We start from the raw sequence: 17,065 nt of genomic DNA, 5'->3' as shown, positions 1-17,065 counted from the left end.
CTCAGCAGGTGCCTGTGCTCCTCCACTTGGCTAACAGTATAATATGGACAATTTGCTGCACCCTGCTTTGAATCTCAGTATCTCTGGTCTTGCAGTAGCCATGGCAGCAGCAGCCTTTGCAGCAGGACAAAGAGCCATCCCTTGTCCCTACAAATCATCCACACAACACAAGCTGGCTTCCAGCAGTGCAGCCCAATCACACCTCTGAGACAACACTGCCAAACTCCTACTCTGAGCACAAAGGAATTAATTATTACAGATTGTATGGGAGAGAATGTTTATCTTGCACCATTTCTTGACAGCATTATGCAGTGTGCTGACTGCAATTGAGAAAAAACTTATTTTCAAAAAGTAATGGGAGGAAAAGGAAACTGGCTAAATGTTTTTAATAATTGAATACAAATTTTTCTGGGTTGAAGTATCAATATAAGCAAACATTATACAATAACAATTTTGCTTTCTCATTAATGGGGAGAAGCACAAAGGCTTCTCCCCATTAAAACACTTTTATTCCCCTAGCAGTCTGAGAGCATGATAGCGACAGGTGCAGGGTAAACAGTGCTGCTGGCACATGACCAAGAACCCGATTGTCACTCTGGTTGAGCTCCAGAGATCATGTGGGGAGATCGGAGAAAGTAGCAGAAGGACAACATCACTGCAACACTCCTCCGATCAGGGCTTTATAGCAGAGTGGCCAGACAGAAACCTCTCCTCAGTGCAAGACACATGAAATCCACCTAAAGGACTCTCAGACTGTGAGAATCAAGATTCTCTGGTCTGATAAAATGAAGATTGAACTGCTTGGTCTCAGTTCGAAGCGTCATGTCTGGAGGAAACCAGGCACCGCTCATCACCTACGCAAAATCATCCCAACGGTGAACCATGGTGGTAGTATCATCATGCTGTGGATGTGTTTTTCAGCAGCAGGGACTGGTTAGGGTTGAAGGAAAGCTGAATGCAGCAAAAAACAGAGATATCCTTAATGACAACCTGGTCCAGAGTGCTCAGGACCTCAGACTGGGCTGAAGGTTCACATTCCAACCAGACAATAACCCTAAGCACCACACAGCCAAGACAACACAACACAAGTGGCTTAGGGACAACTCTGTGAATGTCCTGGAGTGGCCCAGCCAGAGCCCGAACTTGAACCCAATCGAACATCTTTGGAGAGACCTGAAAATGGCTGTCCACCGACGGTCTCCATCCAACCTGACAGAGCTTGAGAGGATCTACAGAGAAGAATAGCAGAAAATCCCCAAATCAAGATGTGCAAAGCTTGTCGCATCATAGCCAAAAAGACTTGAGACTGTAATCACTGCCAAAGGTGCTTCAACTAAGTACTGATTAAGGGTCTTAATACTTATGTCAATGTGATATTAAATGTTTTTATTTTTAATAAATTTGCAAATATATAAAAAAATCTGTTTTTTACTTTGTCATTATGGGAATGGAATGTAGATTTATGTGAAAAAAAAAAATTAAAGCATTTACAGTATATATATATATATATATATAACACTGGCCCCTAATACTTAGTTTACTCATTTTAAACCATGACTTGTACTACACATAAATAACTAATATTGTCATTATGTTCATGCTGTTTAGCCAAAGTGAGCCACAGTGAGCCTGGACTCCCCCAAGATTATTTTTCTGCACTAACCAACATCTTATGGAGTTTTGTGTCCTTTGCCACAGTCACCTTTAGCATGTTCATTAAATAATATTATTTACTTATTTATTTAATTATTTTAAGGCACAATTTACAGTTATTCTTTTTTTTTATCAAACCACACTAGCCTATTATGATTTTAGCTTATCGCGGCCGCGCCGGCCCGTTCGGTTCTCCCGATGGTCAGTCTGCCCCTGATCGGCCCCAAAGTGCATCGGCCCACCGGGCAAATGCCGGGCATACCAGATTACCAATCCAGCCCTGGTCAACGGTGAATGGCCAGACTGGTTCTAGCTGACAGAAAGGCTACTGAAACTCAAATAACCACTCTGTATAATTGTGGTGAGCAGAATAACATTTCAGAATGCACAACACGTCGAACCTTGAGGCGGATGGGCTACAACAGCAGAAGACCATGTCGGGAACTTTATAAGACCATAGTGTTCCTAATAGTGCTCAGTGAGTGTATATACATTTGCATTGATCTATCTGGTTGATAGCCTACTTGATGATGTTTCCTAATCTCATGTTAACTGATAATATGGCACATTTAAATAACAATTTTCAATTCATTTTATTGCATTTTGTGTGTTTTTGCTAATTTGTGTGAGGTTTTTACCAAAACAGTGTTACTATGTTGGATAACAGTCACATTTCTGAAAAGTCTTTGCCTACTTTGATACAACAGAAGATTAAAACTTCAATAATAGACCTTTTTCACACTCTGTGTTTTGGAACGTGGAAGTAAACATTTGCAGGAGAAACTTCGACAGCGGTGAATGGGAGTGAATGGGAGATTACAGCAAATATTATTTTCACTTACCTATTTAGGCCAAAAGAAAAAATCCTCCATTACATTTGAATGACTTTCCAGAAGAAGAGAGTGGTGGATTAAGACAGTCAGATGGGTGAAGATGCCAAATTTACTGTCACTCTCTCTCTTTTTAAGCAAATTCCAGAGTAACATAACATTAAGCATCAAGTTACATTTACGCTGAATAAAAATGTAAAATATAAAAAAATTGAGATTTACGCTGATAAATGAGGCAGAAAAGTGTCATCACAGTCTGTGAAAAAGGCCTATAGCTCTATTTTTGGCATTTTTAGTTTTTTTCTACCATATGTGAAGCACACCACTTGGACTTAGGTGGTTATTCCGTTATATCTCATTGTGTGTAACACTGTATTTGTTTGCCTAACTTATTGTTTCAACAGTACAGTGAGTTCCCAATAGTTAGTTCATAAAGATAACCTATAAAATATTGAAAGTCATATGTGGAATTCTTACTGCACTCAACATTTATTTCAGCATCAAACGTAAGCAAATGAGTTCAGATTTAGACATACATGCTCCTATCACCTTAATTTATCGATAAGGTGATTATGTTTTGAATATAGATATGTGACTTTTGCTATCATTCTTTTATGTCTTACAAGACCATATGTCAATATGTTTATTTCTTTGACTTCACTCTGTCGATAGCAGATCTCATGGATATGTGACGCGCATTTTTGTGAATCGGCTCGACGCTCTGCTGGTTAGGTCTGCGCATGAGCGGGGAGAGGAGTGGGACTGGAAGCAGCTGTGGTAAATGTTCCACCAGTCTAGTAAAATCGAGGAAAAAAAGGGTAATTTACGACAAAAGAAAACACTTTAACTCACTCATTAAGCGAGATCGAGTGAGGAGACCCGTGCCGGACACCACCGATGAACTGCGTAGCGCTTAAAAAGTAGCAGATCGGAGCGTGTTCTCAACTCACTGGCAACAAAATAACAAGCACGAAAAGACTTGACAATAAAAGCTCACTTTCCTGCGGGCTACAAGCCACAACTGACACCAGACCGAACCGGGGACTCGATACATCAGCCTCCAATCTACTCGGACGTCTGACATCTCTCATTTCTCAAAATCCCTTCGTCTTTTTGTGAAAACCTGAAACTCAGGAAACAATGAAGACCTAACTCATGTGCTAGCCACTGAGCTGGTCCAGCGTGTGTGTGCGCGCTCCTCTCTTCACCAACTTTCTCCAAGACTGGAAAAGGCAGGTTTACCAGACTCATAGAAGAAGCTTAGGCTCTCTTCTTAATTTTTTCATGGAGGTGAGGGGCGAGGACAGGGGATCGGACGGCAGCAGAGGCCCCGACTCGACCCCCTTTTCCCTTTACTCTAAGCCCGCTCGAGTGATGATCTATCCGAGCGCTGGAGGAGAAGATCTCCTGGTGAGAGCTGGTGCTGGCTGTGAGTCTCCCAACTCAGACGGGCCGGGCAGCAGCCGGATATCCCCCACTGATGTGCCCGCGGTTTTGCCACCTATACCGCCTCCTCCGGGGTTCGGGGCGCACGGGAGTGTGGATGAAAGTGATCAACAGGATGGGCCGGAGTATGAGGAAGAAGAGGTTGTTTTTCCCCTCTCCGCGCCGCCCACCAACCAGTAAGGATTCACTTTTCCCACATATATTTATTATGCCGATAATTTAAAGGTCTACTCTATAATTTTCCCTCAATAATCACGACCACTCACTTGAGATGAAGACTCCAGCCATGTCCATAGCCTTATAAAAGCTGTTTTATTCTACAATGAGAGGGTCGCCTCATGGAGGCCGCCATGTTAGTATCACATGACCAGCCTAATGGTATAACAACTGCTTGTGGCTGTAATCTTGTTTCGAAGGCTGTGTACATAGGTCTCGTTGCAGAAAAGTGATTATGATACTCCAAATGCAGTCTTGGAATGCGAACTTCATTCACAGGGATTCAGAGGATACAAGGGGGGTGTATCATTCGTTGGCTCTCACAACCCACAATTCTTTGCTTCATCTGAAACCTACATTTATTTGAAAAAAAGATGGCTATTTACCTAAAAATATGATGTTCACTTGCAAGTAATGTTGATTCTGTAGTTGAAGTACCTCAGCAGACTGGAGTAAACTAGATATTATTTACAATTATAATAATATATAAAGTAATATTGACGTAAATATAAAAGTACAGCCGAAAAATCGAGTTGAGGGCTTAGCAACAGTCTTCGAAATGATTCACCTACTGAAAGTGTTGAAGTGCACATTCTAAATGACGTGCAGACAGCACGGACCAATATGAGTAATAAAGTGGCTGGACTGCCACGCGTCAGCAAAAGAACTGGCATACGTTTATTGTCAACACTATGTGACGTGCCGCAACGGATGGTTCCAGTGTAGACGGCTTCATTGATGAGAATGGGAAATATATGCTTATGACGCTGCTCTCGTCTGGTGTAGACAGGATGTTATGGTGCTTTCAAACAAAGTCACAATTACTTTAAATATGAGATGAAAGACATCTCAAGCTTTTCACATCCTCGACTGAGGAATTAATCACAGTATTAATTCATCCATCTCTATTTGTTCTTGCAAAATATTTGAGAACACAGAAATTGATCCAGGTAACAATGACTTCAAGAAAATGTAATCTGAAACAGATATATTAACTACTATTGAGGCCTCTGCCATTTTGGTTCTTTTTATATGATAGCATTACTGTGAAGTCAGAGCATTCGAAGACGTGAAAGTTTTTTGGAAGTTGGAATCCTGTAATTACAGTAGTCCTGACATGATGTGAACGCACCACTAATCTCATTAACCAATAACCGTTATTGGACACTTGCACTCGTGGATTAAATTAATCATGACTGATTGTGAATTGTAAATATAAAGTGGCATTGCCAACTGAAAACTGTTGTTTGTTTGATGCTGCATCCACACCTCTGGGTGTCAGCATAAGTTCAAGACGAATGCCATATTGGCAGCACAACATAAACAAAAAATACTGAGTGCACCTTTAAGATAGTTTATTGGATATTAGAAGTTGCAGGCCTACTGTGGTCCACTTACTGGCTGTCTCAAACCTTGTGAACTGCCTATTTAAGGCTTTTGCACACCAGAGGCGACTTGATGCAAAGCAAGTATCAGACGAATGGCCCTTTCATATTAATGTGAGGCCAATGATCGCTGTTAACACATCTACACCTTTACAATAGGTGGTGCTTATCGACAAGCAATTTTACCCTGGGGCATTAGGTGGCACAAAGCACTTTTTAGCTGGTCTGCCCTTAACCCATCACAGATGAGAAGAACTACCATGGAATCACAATACAAAAGACATGCAAGTGAGTTCTTTAGCAAGCCGATTCATCAAATAAATACATTTCTTTAAAAGCTGCAACTTTGATGAAGAGTGTGTTGTTGATTTGATCAACAAGGAGGTATACATTCCAGACACTTATTCAGATTATTTCAGTTCACCTGCTGGACAAGTTGAGTGCCAGACAATAAACAGTCTGAGGGGTGATTAGAAAGAATAGAGTGAAAAAAAATATAGCCTAAAACTTATCAATTGAATCAATACTGATATTATTGCTATGTACATGTGCTTGTATTATATGTTTGTTCAAACCCCTTCATGAATTAAATGTGATTACACTACAATGGTCCAAAAGTCTATATTATCCATACAATAAAACAAATTCTAACCAATTACCAAATTTTTGGTATACAAAGGCAATTTAATTCAAAGACATACTAATACAGAGTGCACTGCAAGTCACAGCAATGGTATTAATATTATTCATATTTGGCAATGAAAAACACATACAATGTGTAAATGTGTTTATTTAAAAATGGGATATAATGATAAATATATTTCAGCATTTCTTACTTCAGCGTTTAATGTTGGTGGTCAAACAGCTTTTTGTACTTTAGTGCAACCAATTACACGTTGTTTTACAGGGTTCAACGCTAAGGATTTTTTCTACTGGCCTGGTCGGGCCAGTGCTTCAGACTTTTACTTGCCCTGCCAAAGTTTTCACTGGCCCCAAAACAAAAATGAAAAATAGCTGATACATCATGGCTTAAAAACATTGTCCAAAGCTAAATATTTTATTATATATATATATATATATATATATATATATATATATATATATATATATATATATTACACACACAAAAGTTTGGAATAAAGTACAGATTTTGCTCTTATTAAAGAAATTGACATTAGTCAATTAGTCAGGACATTAATAACTTGAAAAATTACTATTACAATTTGAAAAAATCTTCTTAAACTACTTCAAAAATTTCACCCCACACTTCCTGTAGCACTTGCCATAGATGTGGCTGTCTTGTCAGGCACTTCTCACGCAACTAACAGTCTAGCTGATCCCACAAAAGCTCAATGGGGTTAAGATCCATATTACTCTTTTCCAATTATCTGTTGTCCAATGTCTGTGTTTCTTTTGCCTACTCTAACCTTTTCTTTTTATTTTTCTGTTTCAAAAGTGGATTTTCCTTTGCAATTCTTCCCATAAGGCCTACACCCCTGAGTCTTCTCTTTACTGTTGTACATGAAACTGGTGTTGAGCGGGTCGATTTCAATGAAGCTGTCAGCTGAGGACATGTGAGGCATCTATTTCTCAAACTAGAGACTCTCATGTACTTATCCTCTTGTTTAGTTAAGCTTAATTTAATGAACCAAATAGCTTTCAACTGTGTTTGATATAAACACAAGTGATTTTCTAGTACCAAATGATCAATTTAGCATGATTACTCAAGGATAAGGTGTTTGAGTGATGGCTGAAAAAATGACTTTTGTCAAATAGTGATGGTGCTGTTTTTTTACATCAGTGATGTCCTGACTATACTTTGTGATCAGTTGAATGCCACTTTGGTGAATTAAAGTAGCAATTTCCATCTGAAGCAGAAAAATCTGTACAATATTCTAAAGTTTTGGCCATCTGTGTGTGTAATATATATATATATATATATATATACATATTATATAAGGATTCGTTCGAATTTGTTTACGATTCATATAACCATTTCTGTATATCACACTTGGGTGACAGCAAATCAACATCTTTTATGTGTTTTGAGTCATTAAACCATTGATAAAGCACAGAGGTGGAAACTAGTCTAATTATGCTTTATTCAAACCAGCGTGTCTACTAAGAGACTTTATCTGTGTTTAAATGTCAGAAGTGTTTTCCCTGCAAATGACAACAAAGCTTATCATTTTGTGAACTGCTGTGCATTACCATCAAGCAATATACAAAAAAAGACAACATAGCCTAAATTAATTACAGGTTTTAATTACGTCATGATGTCATTAGTCACTTATACTCTTAATTAATCCAGCTCCTTTCTCTCTTGTTAAATGGATTACCGAACTAAACGAGTGACATGCCTCCTCTGTCAATCAGTCATAAGATGCTGATCCTTGCTCATTCATAAATTGAATGAGAAAATGGGGCGTATTAGTTCAGTGGCTCAAACCAATGATATGCTCCGTCACAGCCCACTCTCCTATGCTATTGGCTCACACTACAGTCAGTCTTTACAGGTGGATAAAGCAACCAATTAGTGCCTCATGATTCAAACAAGTACAGTGTTGTGGCTGCAGCTGTTTAGAACGGTTACGTGCTGATAGCAAAGTCACATAATTTTAGGAGGGTTTAATAACACCTAAGTGATACTTGGAAATCATTGAGGAGTGTTCTAGGAGAATCATTGCAAGCTAAATATAATCACGCACTCTCGTCTCCGAGTGCTCGGTTAGAAGACTTTGTTCACTCACACTCTCTCAGTCGTTGTCTGCTAACACTAACTTTATAAATGCAGCACTGGCCCTATCGGGCAAGTGACACTTCTAGCAACTGGCCCCAATCTCTCTCACACTGGCCCCGGGCCATCGGGCAGTCCTTATTGTCGAGCCCTGTTTTATGTAACTGCAGCAATTCCTGACATATGCCTCAGCTCATATTTTATTTAATTGGCAGTTGAAGAAACCCCCCCCCAGCGTTGTTGTTGCTTGAATGTTCACTCCATGTATTAATTGGCTTCATAGTATCATTGGTTCTGTTCAAAATGTTAATTGCAGTTTGAAATAATATTTGGTGTGCTAAGGACAGCATTTTGGGCATTACCCTAGGCAGCTCACTAGGTTTCAGAACAGGCATTGACGTCATGACAAAATTCATGAAAACTGAAAAATATAGGCTAACTATCAATATGCATAGGCTTATTTAAATTTAGCAGCCAACTAAGTGTTATTCCATCATGGTTAATATAGCTTGTTGTGTAATAGTTTTGGCCTATTCATATCATTGGCATGGCCTTTTTATATGGATCCAGTGTCCCTGTCAAGAATCCTAAATGCTTTTCATCTATCCTGGACTCATTGCGAAACAGCAGTTGCTGATATACGTAGGTGACTACATTTAGTGTCACCCATAATCATACTGGATCAACATTTGGCAAACAAGATCAGTGGTTGAATCTAATTAAAAATGTCTGGGTGGTGACACTTTCTGTTCCTCACAAGACTGTGTCAAGATAAGCTGATTGGTAGCATGAAATGTATTGTCGCCCTCTCTGATATCTCTTATTGCCCAAGAGCAGGCTGATAATCGGGCCTGGAGATTTATATACTGACCAACTTGTTGGAGCTCTTTCCACAAGTAAGCTAATTAAATCAGAGGTCAAAGGAAGATCAACATTTTGGTAGTTTTTAATTTTTAGTAGACCTACATATTTTTTAATTGCTCAAACCAAAGCTACTCCATTGATTCATTCCATCTTTCAAAGCAAAAACATTTGAATAGTGTTATATTTTTCGTAGTGTTATTTAGGGTAGAACCTCATATTCTGAACCTCATACACCGTTTGTAGTGTCCTTGATTTTCCCTTGGCTTTCAGCATCCTAGATGGTCTTTTTAGACTTTTTGCTTTTGCTGCAAAAAGCAAAATAGAAAACAAAAAAATTCCCTCCAGAAATTCTGAAATAATTGTAACATTTGACCTGTGATTTGTTCACTGCCGCTCTCCTGTACACAGTTGTTAGCATTTAAACATACACTGTAGCTGTAGGCTGGTGACCCAATTAGGATGGAAGTTTCCTCAGAGATTCGAGATGATTGACTTTGACAGACATGGCTGCCTATAAGACTGAGCTGTGTTGCTCTCTGATGCACCAATGCTGTAGCAGAGGTGCTCCATAAGCTTCTATTTCTTCATGCACTGCTGAATTAGGGCCATGATGATGTATTTATTCACATTTCAGCTCTTTCTGCTCAAAATGGCTAAGTCTGTGACATAATAAAATCCTGCGTCAGCTTAGGGCTCAGTGCACATCTACAAAGAGTAACTCCTTTGCAGTGAGGAGGATGCATGTATGTGTCCCATGCCATTCAGGTCACATGAACTACTTGCAAGGTCTGTGAGGAGTGGCTCTGTTGTGTTATTGAAATGGTGTATGCTACCTAGTGTTTAAAGGAATAGTTTCAACTCAACTGCAAACAAATGTCTTCAGTGATTCACCAAAATAAAGGTTTAAGGGTTTAACTGAATAATAATAATAATAGTTTTTGTTAACTTATTGAGTTTAAAAAAATAATTATGAAAAGTGGGCTGAGACCCTGTCTCAAAGTGGACAAAGCAGGTTGTAAATCGCTACAATGTGAAGTTGAGGTGAATGGATGAATATCTGCTTAGCCTTGTGATCACAGACATTTTCACCAGCAGAGCTGGAGTCATGACTAGAGGTCGACCGATTAATCGGCCGATTTTTAGCATTTTTTACATAATCGGCATCGGCCAATATCCAAGTATATCAAGCCGATTATTAGGCAGGCGCATCTGTGGGCAGCCTAGTGTTGTTGTGGAACACGTGTTCAACGCACGCTGCCCCTAGAGTCATTTTCCATCAGAGTGAGCAGACCTCATCCAGTGCCTAAGGAAGGAGCTAAGTTCCTTGGAGAAAACAGTAAGTATTAAATTTGTATAACTTCTTTATATTTAATTAAAAACTTTTGATATTTTACTGCCAACTTCAAGAAAAAACGCGACAATCTCGACGTTCGGCTACTTTGGATATTGATAGCGTAGTTGAAGTTGCATTATCACAGCAGAAGGGTTGTGTATCAAGTAAGCAAGAATTTTGCAAATACAGACAGTGAATCTGAGACTTTTATTTGTTCTGTTTGTGTGTCTTATATTTGAGAGGGTTGTAAGTAATAAAAAAATAGAGAAATAAGTAATAAAAAAGACACCAATGCATTATAGGCTATTGAAGGACTGGCTTTGGTAAGCTCGGACGTTATCGGTTCTGCTGTTGGTACTGGAGATATTAAGAAAATACATGTATTATTGCTATAAAGAGAAAGTTATTTTATCTCGCCAGTCATTTCTATGTATAATAATTCTATGAAACCATTCGTCTGTGATGCAATTTAGCTATTCGCACTCAGAGAGAGAGAGAGAGAGAGAGAGAGAGATCTCGCGCACAGCGAGCACAACACAGCCCTGCTTAATGAGTGACAGAACTAAACATTCAAACGTAGCCTGGTTTAGATCTGTGATATTAGTCTGAATTTATTTTATATTTCGCCTTCCAAAGATTATAAAAAGTATATTTATACATAAGCCGCATTCTGTCTAGCACAACTCCCTTCCCTTCACAGCGGTGCACTGACATTTCTCCCTAAAACTCAAACTTAACGTCAGAATCAGCACGATCGGTGATTGTTGAAAAATGCAGTCTAGCTACTGTTGCTAAATTGCGGGGACGCGTTTAATAATAAAAAGAGGGCAAGAGATACCGTTCCCAAGGCGGCGCGTGCTCCGAAACAGACAGCAACGAGACAAGCAAAGTATAGGCTACTTTGGGTTTCATGCGTCTAAACGATCAACTATACACAAAAATATGTCAAAACGACCGGCTTGGAGATTCACTTAAACACAGTTTATGTCTTAAATAGATGTAGTTATGGAAATAGTTGGGAGAAAATATGCTGCATCAGGAGTCTATTAGATCTGAACTCGGTCTTAAAGGGGAAGCATCCTAATAAACATGCCGACGATTGAGCCATTACTGCGAATCAAACAACAAAAGGCAAAGAGAAAATCACTTGCAGCTCTTGAATGAATAACGTCTGCATTAATAAGCTTTAATCTATCTATGATAAACTATGCAGTGTTATTTTACAATTGATTACTAGATTATTAGATTTCTTTTTAGAACACACCTGAACAGTAATGTTAGTAGACCTTCCTGAAATTAAATCACTGTGCCTATATAACGTTTATCTTTGTTTAATATATATATATATATATATATATATATATATATATATATATATATATATTATAACAACAAGAACCGTTAAGAATACCGTTGAAGTACCGGATCTATAAGCAGTATCGGTAAGATAGTAATACCATTAAAACCTTAACGATACCCATCCCTAGTTATGCCTGTGGTTCTCTTGGATGCTCTGAATATTGGATTACATGTCTGGATTGCCACTTAATTAAAGCTGCATTTGGATCTCAACCTTCGTGTCTCGGAGCAGTTCGTAACACCTGCTTTGTTTATTTAATATGTTTGTTATACATTATTTATACAATATGTTTTTACATTATACATTTTTAATTTAAGTGTCAAGTGTTAAATAAATGTATTTGTTGAGAAATTTTGTCTATCTTAAGTAATTATTTGTGTTACATTTTATCTTACAAATACAAGGTTCAAATAAGAGGTTAAAAACAAGCACATATCGCCAAATATCGGCCAAAATAAATCGGCTGCATTAATCGACCATTGGCCGACCCGGATTTCAAAAGATCGGCATCGCATCGCCTGAAAATACCAATATCGGTCGACCTCTAGTACTTACTCAACTATGAATTTTTGTTAATTGTGAACAAAATAAATCTTAATGAAAATCTTTAACGAAAGCTTAACATTTTAAGTAACATAATCAATATTTTGCCTGGCACACATAAAAATAGGGAGCTAAAAAAAATATATTTCGATTTTGTGATTGGGTCAGTGAAGATGTTGCCAGGGAATGTTGCCCGACTGGGCCAGCAGGAAAAGAAAATCCTTACTGTGACATTGTTTTTATTTGTCAGTAAGGCTGTCACAATTATGAAATTTGGCAAATTAGAGATGTTAATGAATAATTGATTATTTTTAATAATTTGATTAAGCAGATCATTTGTTGATTTAATCAGTTTCAGCACAAAATGCATTCAGTAATTATGCCACACTGCATGTCACTGCAACACTGAATTAAGATACAGGCTAGATATTGTTTAGTCTATATCTTAATTCAGTGTGCAGACAGCAATTCGTTTTTATCTTTTATTTGTTTGTTTTTTTGTCATGAGACAATTCTTATAGACAGGACTAGGTTGAATGGGAACACAGTGTGGCATACCTTCTCAGGGTTGGATGTGGTTCTGAATCCCAGAGTGTGTGACTAAACTTAGTGCTTTTTTCATGCACTGAAGACAGCCATGATCATTCACACCTCTCTACTCTGCAGTTCATTCATAAACAATGATGCCAGTAGCGGGATAAATATTTCACAGACACTCTCCACTGCTTAAAAGAGACAAGCAGGAGAGTGAGTGAAGAGCAGGGCAGCACTTCTCTGAAGCGCCAGGGCTTGAGCGAAAACAAACAGCATTGTGGTTAAAGAGCAAGTTGATTTTACTTTCACAAAGATTAAAAAGGATTTGGGGTTATAAACGGTTTCTCTTTGGAGCTGAAGAGTGTGAGAGAGAGAGTTTGATTTGGAGATCAACAAGAGTGCATGTTGTATCTGCTGGATAAGCAATTGTTTAATAAACTTGCTCTGACTTTAGGGCTTATTGAACACCCACACTGGTTAATTGCCTTTTTAGAAACGCTGGGCCTTTGGTAGGCCAAGTGGCACACATGGCACAGACTGCTGGCTGCTTCACTGAAATGTTTCTTTCATGCAATCAGAGGCTTATGCATTAAAATGCATTTGTCCGCATGTGCAGTAACATACGTTTCAGTGTGGACAAGCAGCTTTAATGGTTCACAGGTGGATGCCAATGGTAAAGTAATTGTGTCCTCGTTAGGGCAATCTGTGTAACCTGGCAGCTTCTACAGTTGAATACTTATGCAAACTAGATATTTCCCAATTTTTTTATATTTCCCAAAATAAAACCAATGTCACCTAAGAATGATTGATTTTGAGGCGCCAGTGTTTTAAAATAAAATATCAAACAGAATGAAATTTCATTGCACCATTTGTAATTCAGTAATATGAGATAATTGGTTAGGGGTCTGAATACATTTGCAAGGCACTAATATATATATACACATACATACATACATATATATATATATATATATATATACACATACATACATACCTTTAATGGGGTGAGGATTTTAATTGGTTAAGTATTGTATTCAATAATTGTTCATTTAAATTCAAGATGATGTAAAGTTTTTTTTTTTTTTTTTTAATTGTGAATTTTATTCACAATTATATACATTTGTGTGCCCACCACCATGCTGATGCTGCTAAGCTAGCACCAAGAAAAGCTGTGGTTGGCAAAGATCGGAAGTCAGCCATCTATCATCGGAGCTTTTGCAAAAAGCAATAATTACAAACGAAACCGTGAAATGTGGGCCCAGTGCACAGTAGCTGTCTCCAATTATATCGCAAATGAGATGGTCTCCTATCATACGGTTGAGTTTTAGAGATGTACTTCAAACCTTTGACAAACAGTACAAGCTGCCGGTGCGCAAGTACATCACCAACACTGCTATTCCCGATCTGTACAATAAAACGAGGGAACTAAAGATTTGAATGTGGCTGACTTTGTTGCTTTGACCACAGATGTTGTCAAACATAAACATGATCCCCTACATTTTTATTTTAAATATATTCTAGTTGGGATCAATTATTGGATAGGATTTATGCCTCTAAAAAGTCAAACATACCGTTTACAAGAATTGTGTGAAATGTATTTCTGATTTGTTATCTGCTCTGTAGAAATCTTAAATGATCTCATCATTTGGGGAGTTGACTGCAGAGGACAGTAAATCCAATAAGACTTGGATTTCTCATTTTCAAATAATTCTTCCTCAAAAGTACAAAAGAAATTGTGGAATCGTTTCTGGATATTCCTTACGATGCCAATCCATACTGGCCTTTCAAGTTGTGTTTAGATCCTCAAATGCATTTTGATACCAGGTGTAAACGGGGCCTACGACTAACACTAAGAAGCTGATGCAAAATGGATGTCAATGTTACATTTTAATTTTATAAATAATTAAATGTATTAAAAAATATATAGCTTTAAAAACAATACTAATTTGAAAAGGATTTCAACATTATAAAATGTAACTGTCATAGTGCAGTGACTGTCATTTCTTTAAAAGAGATTTGCAGCCCTTTTCAACTTATGACAGATTCATGGATCTGCATACTCTTTGAACATGTATAATCCATCCCTCGTGTGGCCCCATTTCAGCTCCTGCCGCACAGTAACTGCTCGTTGAAGACTGGCTCTTTAGTCATCCATATGTGTGCTGTAGGACAGTCCCGTGTGCAGACTCTTACTAGCTGTGACACTCCATCATTTATAAAGAAAAACAAGGCTGTTTGGCAGCTGATCCCAGACCCTACTCCTCTCCACCTTTTTTCCAATGTGGAAACTTTGGAACAATGACATCGGAAGTCCAGGCGATTTGCATACTGTTGGGTTGTTGAACAATTCTGAAGGTTTCTGATGTTTCGACGTGCCGAGTTTGCTCATTTGCAAAGCAAATGTGACATTCGTATTGTGCCGTTACTGTGGTACAATATAAATGGTGCAATTTCACAAAAAAAATGAAATAAAAAAGTACACACTTTTGAAGAACTTTTACACAGCTCTTTCCAAACTATGACAGTTCATAGATACAAAGGGCTGTCAAACTCCAAAAAGGACAGAATGAAAGGTGTTCATACAACTCGAGCACTACTGTGTATTCCAAGTCTTTTGAAGCCATAACTGCAATTTCAGTAATACTCACTGATAGTCACACCTGAATCTCACATCTAGACCACGTCCTTGTCTGGAATAAAAAGTAGGGGGTGATGCCTTTTTTGGTGCTTTTTTAGCTGCTTTTTTTTTTTTTTGTTCCTTTATGGAACTTAATGGCCTTTTTTACTATGACCTGTAATTGTATTGCCAGAGCTATGCACAATTTCTTAAAAAAAATTCTTAAAAAAAAAAAAACATGAGGCTAGATGAATTATTCCTTCAGACTCTATAGTGGTGTGCAGCTTTTGTCCTCCGACTGATCTTAGTGTCACACATCCCATTCGTCCCCTCCCTTCCCACCCTGCCCGGTCTGCTAGCTGAGCCATTTCATACTCATACTTTGCATTATTTGAGTGACTGCCTTCAAAGAAGAAGGACGTCAAGCAGGCAGCAAAGACGAGGCATTTCCTATGAATTTGGCATTTTCCAGGTAAAGGGCTCAAGTGTCTAGCATCCCGTAATAAAAGCAGTACTCAAAAGGAGCGATAACTACCATGGATTATTTTACGTTGAGCATCAGCCAAGACGGTGCCGAACATATGTGAGGTGGAGCCCCCCTCCGCTACTCCCATGCAGACAGAGTTTCTGCTCCGTGATCTCAGTGGAACAGCAGGTTCCGTGGAACATGGCACAGACCAAAACGAAGGTTTGTCTGTTATGACTGGTGGGACAGAGGAGACGGACCCCAGCGATTTGGCAGCAGTGGAGCAGGAATACTTTGAGTGAGTGAGTGAGTGAGAGAGTGAGAGCAAGACAGACAGCCCAAGATGCAGCAGAGGATGAATTCAGTGTAAGTGGGACATGCGAGTGCTGTTTTTGGTGCTCAGACTGGCAAAATATGTAGTGAAAATCTTCCTTTTTTCTGTTTTGCCCTGTTTATCTGGTTAACTCAAGCAATGTCATGAACATCATGATGATTTTAATATGCTTTTCTTTGGGCATAAGGTTTCCTAAACACAAGACATTACATTTGTTTTGTGATTAAATTTTTTCTCATAACTTGCAAGTATGAGAGTCCTAAGACGTTTTAATAGGGTCTCTGATTTAAAATTCAGCTGGTAGTCTGTAAGAACAATTAATTTCTGAGAATAACCTTAAACTACCAGCTTCAATGGTTCAGATTCAACAATTTGTTTGTTTCATCCATCATCACTCAAAAAATCTCACAGAATTCTCACAGATGCGTGGCATTTTTCATGTATTAAAATTATTCATTAAAATGTGTAGATAAATGTTGCTTTTATTACAATTCATCAATTCTTGTATTGGTGCTTACTATGTTGTAGTTTTTATATGAATAATTTTAAATTGATTTGGCAGCATTTTTGGATTTGTTTCCTTTAAAAAAGAAGCTTTTTCAGAACAGATACATACAAACTCATTGAGAACTTTATTAGGAACACTTTAGTCCTAATAAATTGTCTGATGTGGTCTTCTTCTGTTGTAGCCCATCCACCTCAAGGTTCGATTTGTTGTGCATTTGGAGATGCTATTCTGCTCACTAA

At 38.3% G+C, this 17,065-nt stretch overlaps 1 protein-coding gene across 3 annotated transcripts in view; it reads left to right on the top strand.

Annotated features, from left to right (window-relative positions):
- Positions 1 to 3,233: 3,233 nt before the first annotated feature.
- Positions 3,234 to 17,065, top strand: part of rasa1a (RAS p21 protein activator (GTPase activating protein) 1a) — a 79,637-nt gene continuing 65,805 nt past the window's right edge. For 2 of the 3 annotated variants that reach the window (XM_052096750.1, XM_052096756.1), the window contains exon 1: positions 3,234 to 4,105. In XM_052096750.1, the coding sequence (XP_051952710.1) occupies positions 3,768 to 4,105 (338 nt within the window). In that variant the 5' untranslated portion in view covers positions 3,234 to 3,767. Of the gene's footprint in view, positions 4,106 to 16,237; positions 16,351 to 17,065 lie in introns of those variants that run through there. The other variant, XM_052096763.1, reaches the window with a different exon arrangement.

This window comes from Xyrauchen texanus, chromosome 3, assembly GCF_025860055.1.
Source record: "Xyrauchen texanus isolate HMW12.3.18 chromosome 3, RBS_HiC_50CHRs, whole genome shotgun sequence".
Lineage (NCBI taxonomy): Eukaryota > Metazoa > Chordata > Actinopteri > Cypriniformes > Catostomidae > Xyrauchen > Xyrauchen texanus.
This window is presented reverse-complemented; position numbering and strand designations above follow the sequence as displayed.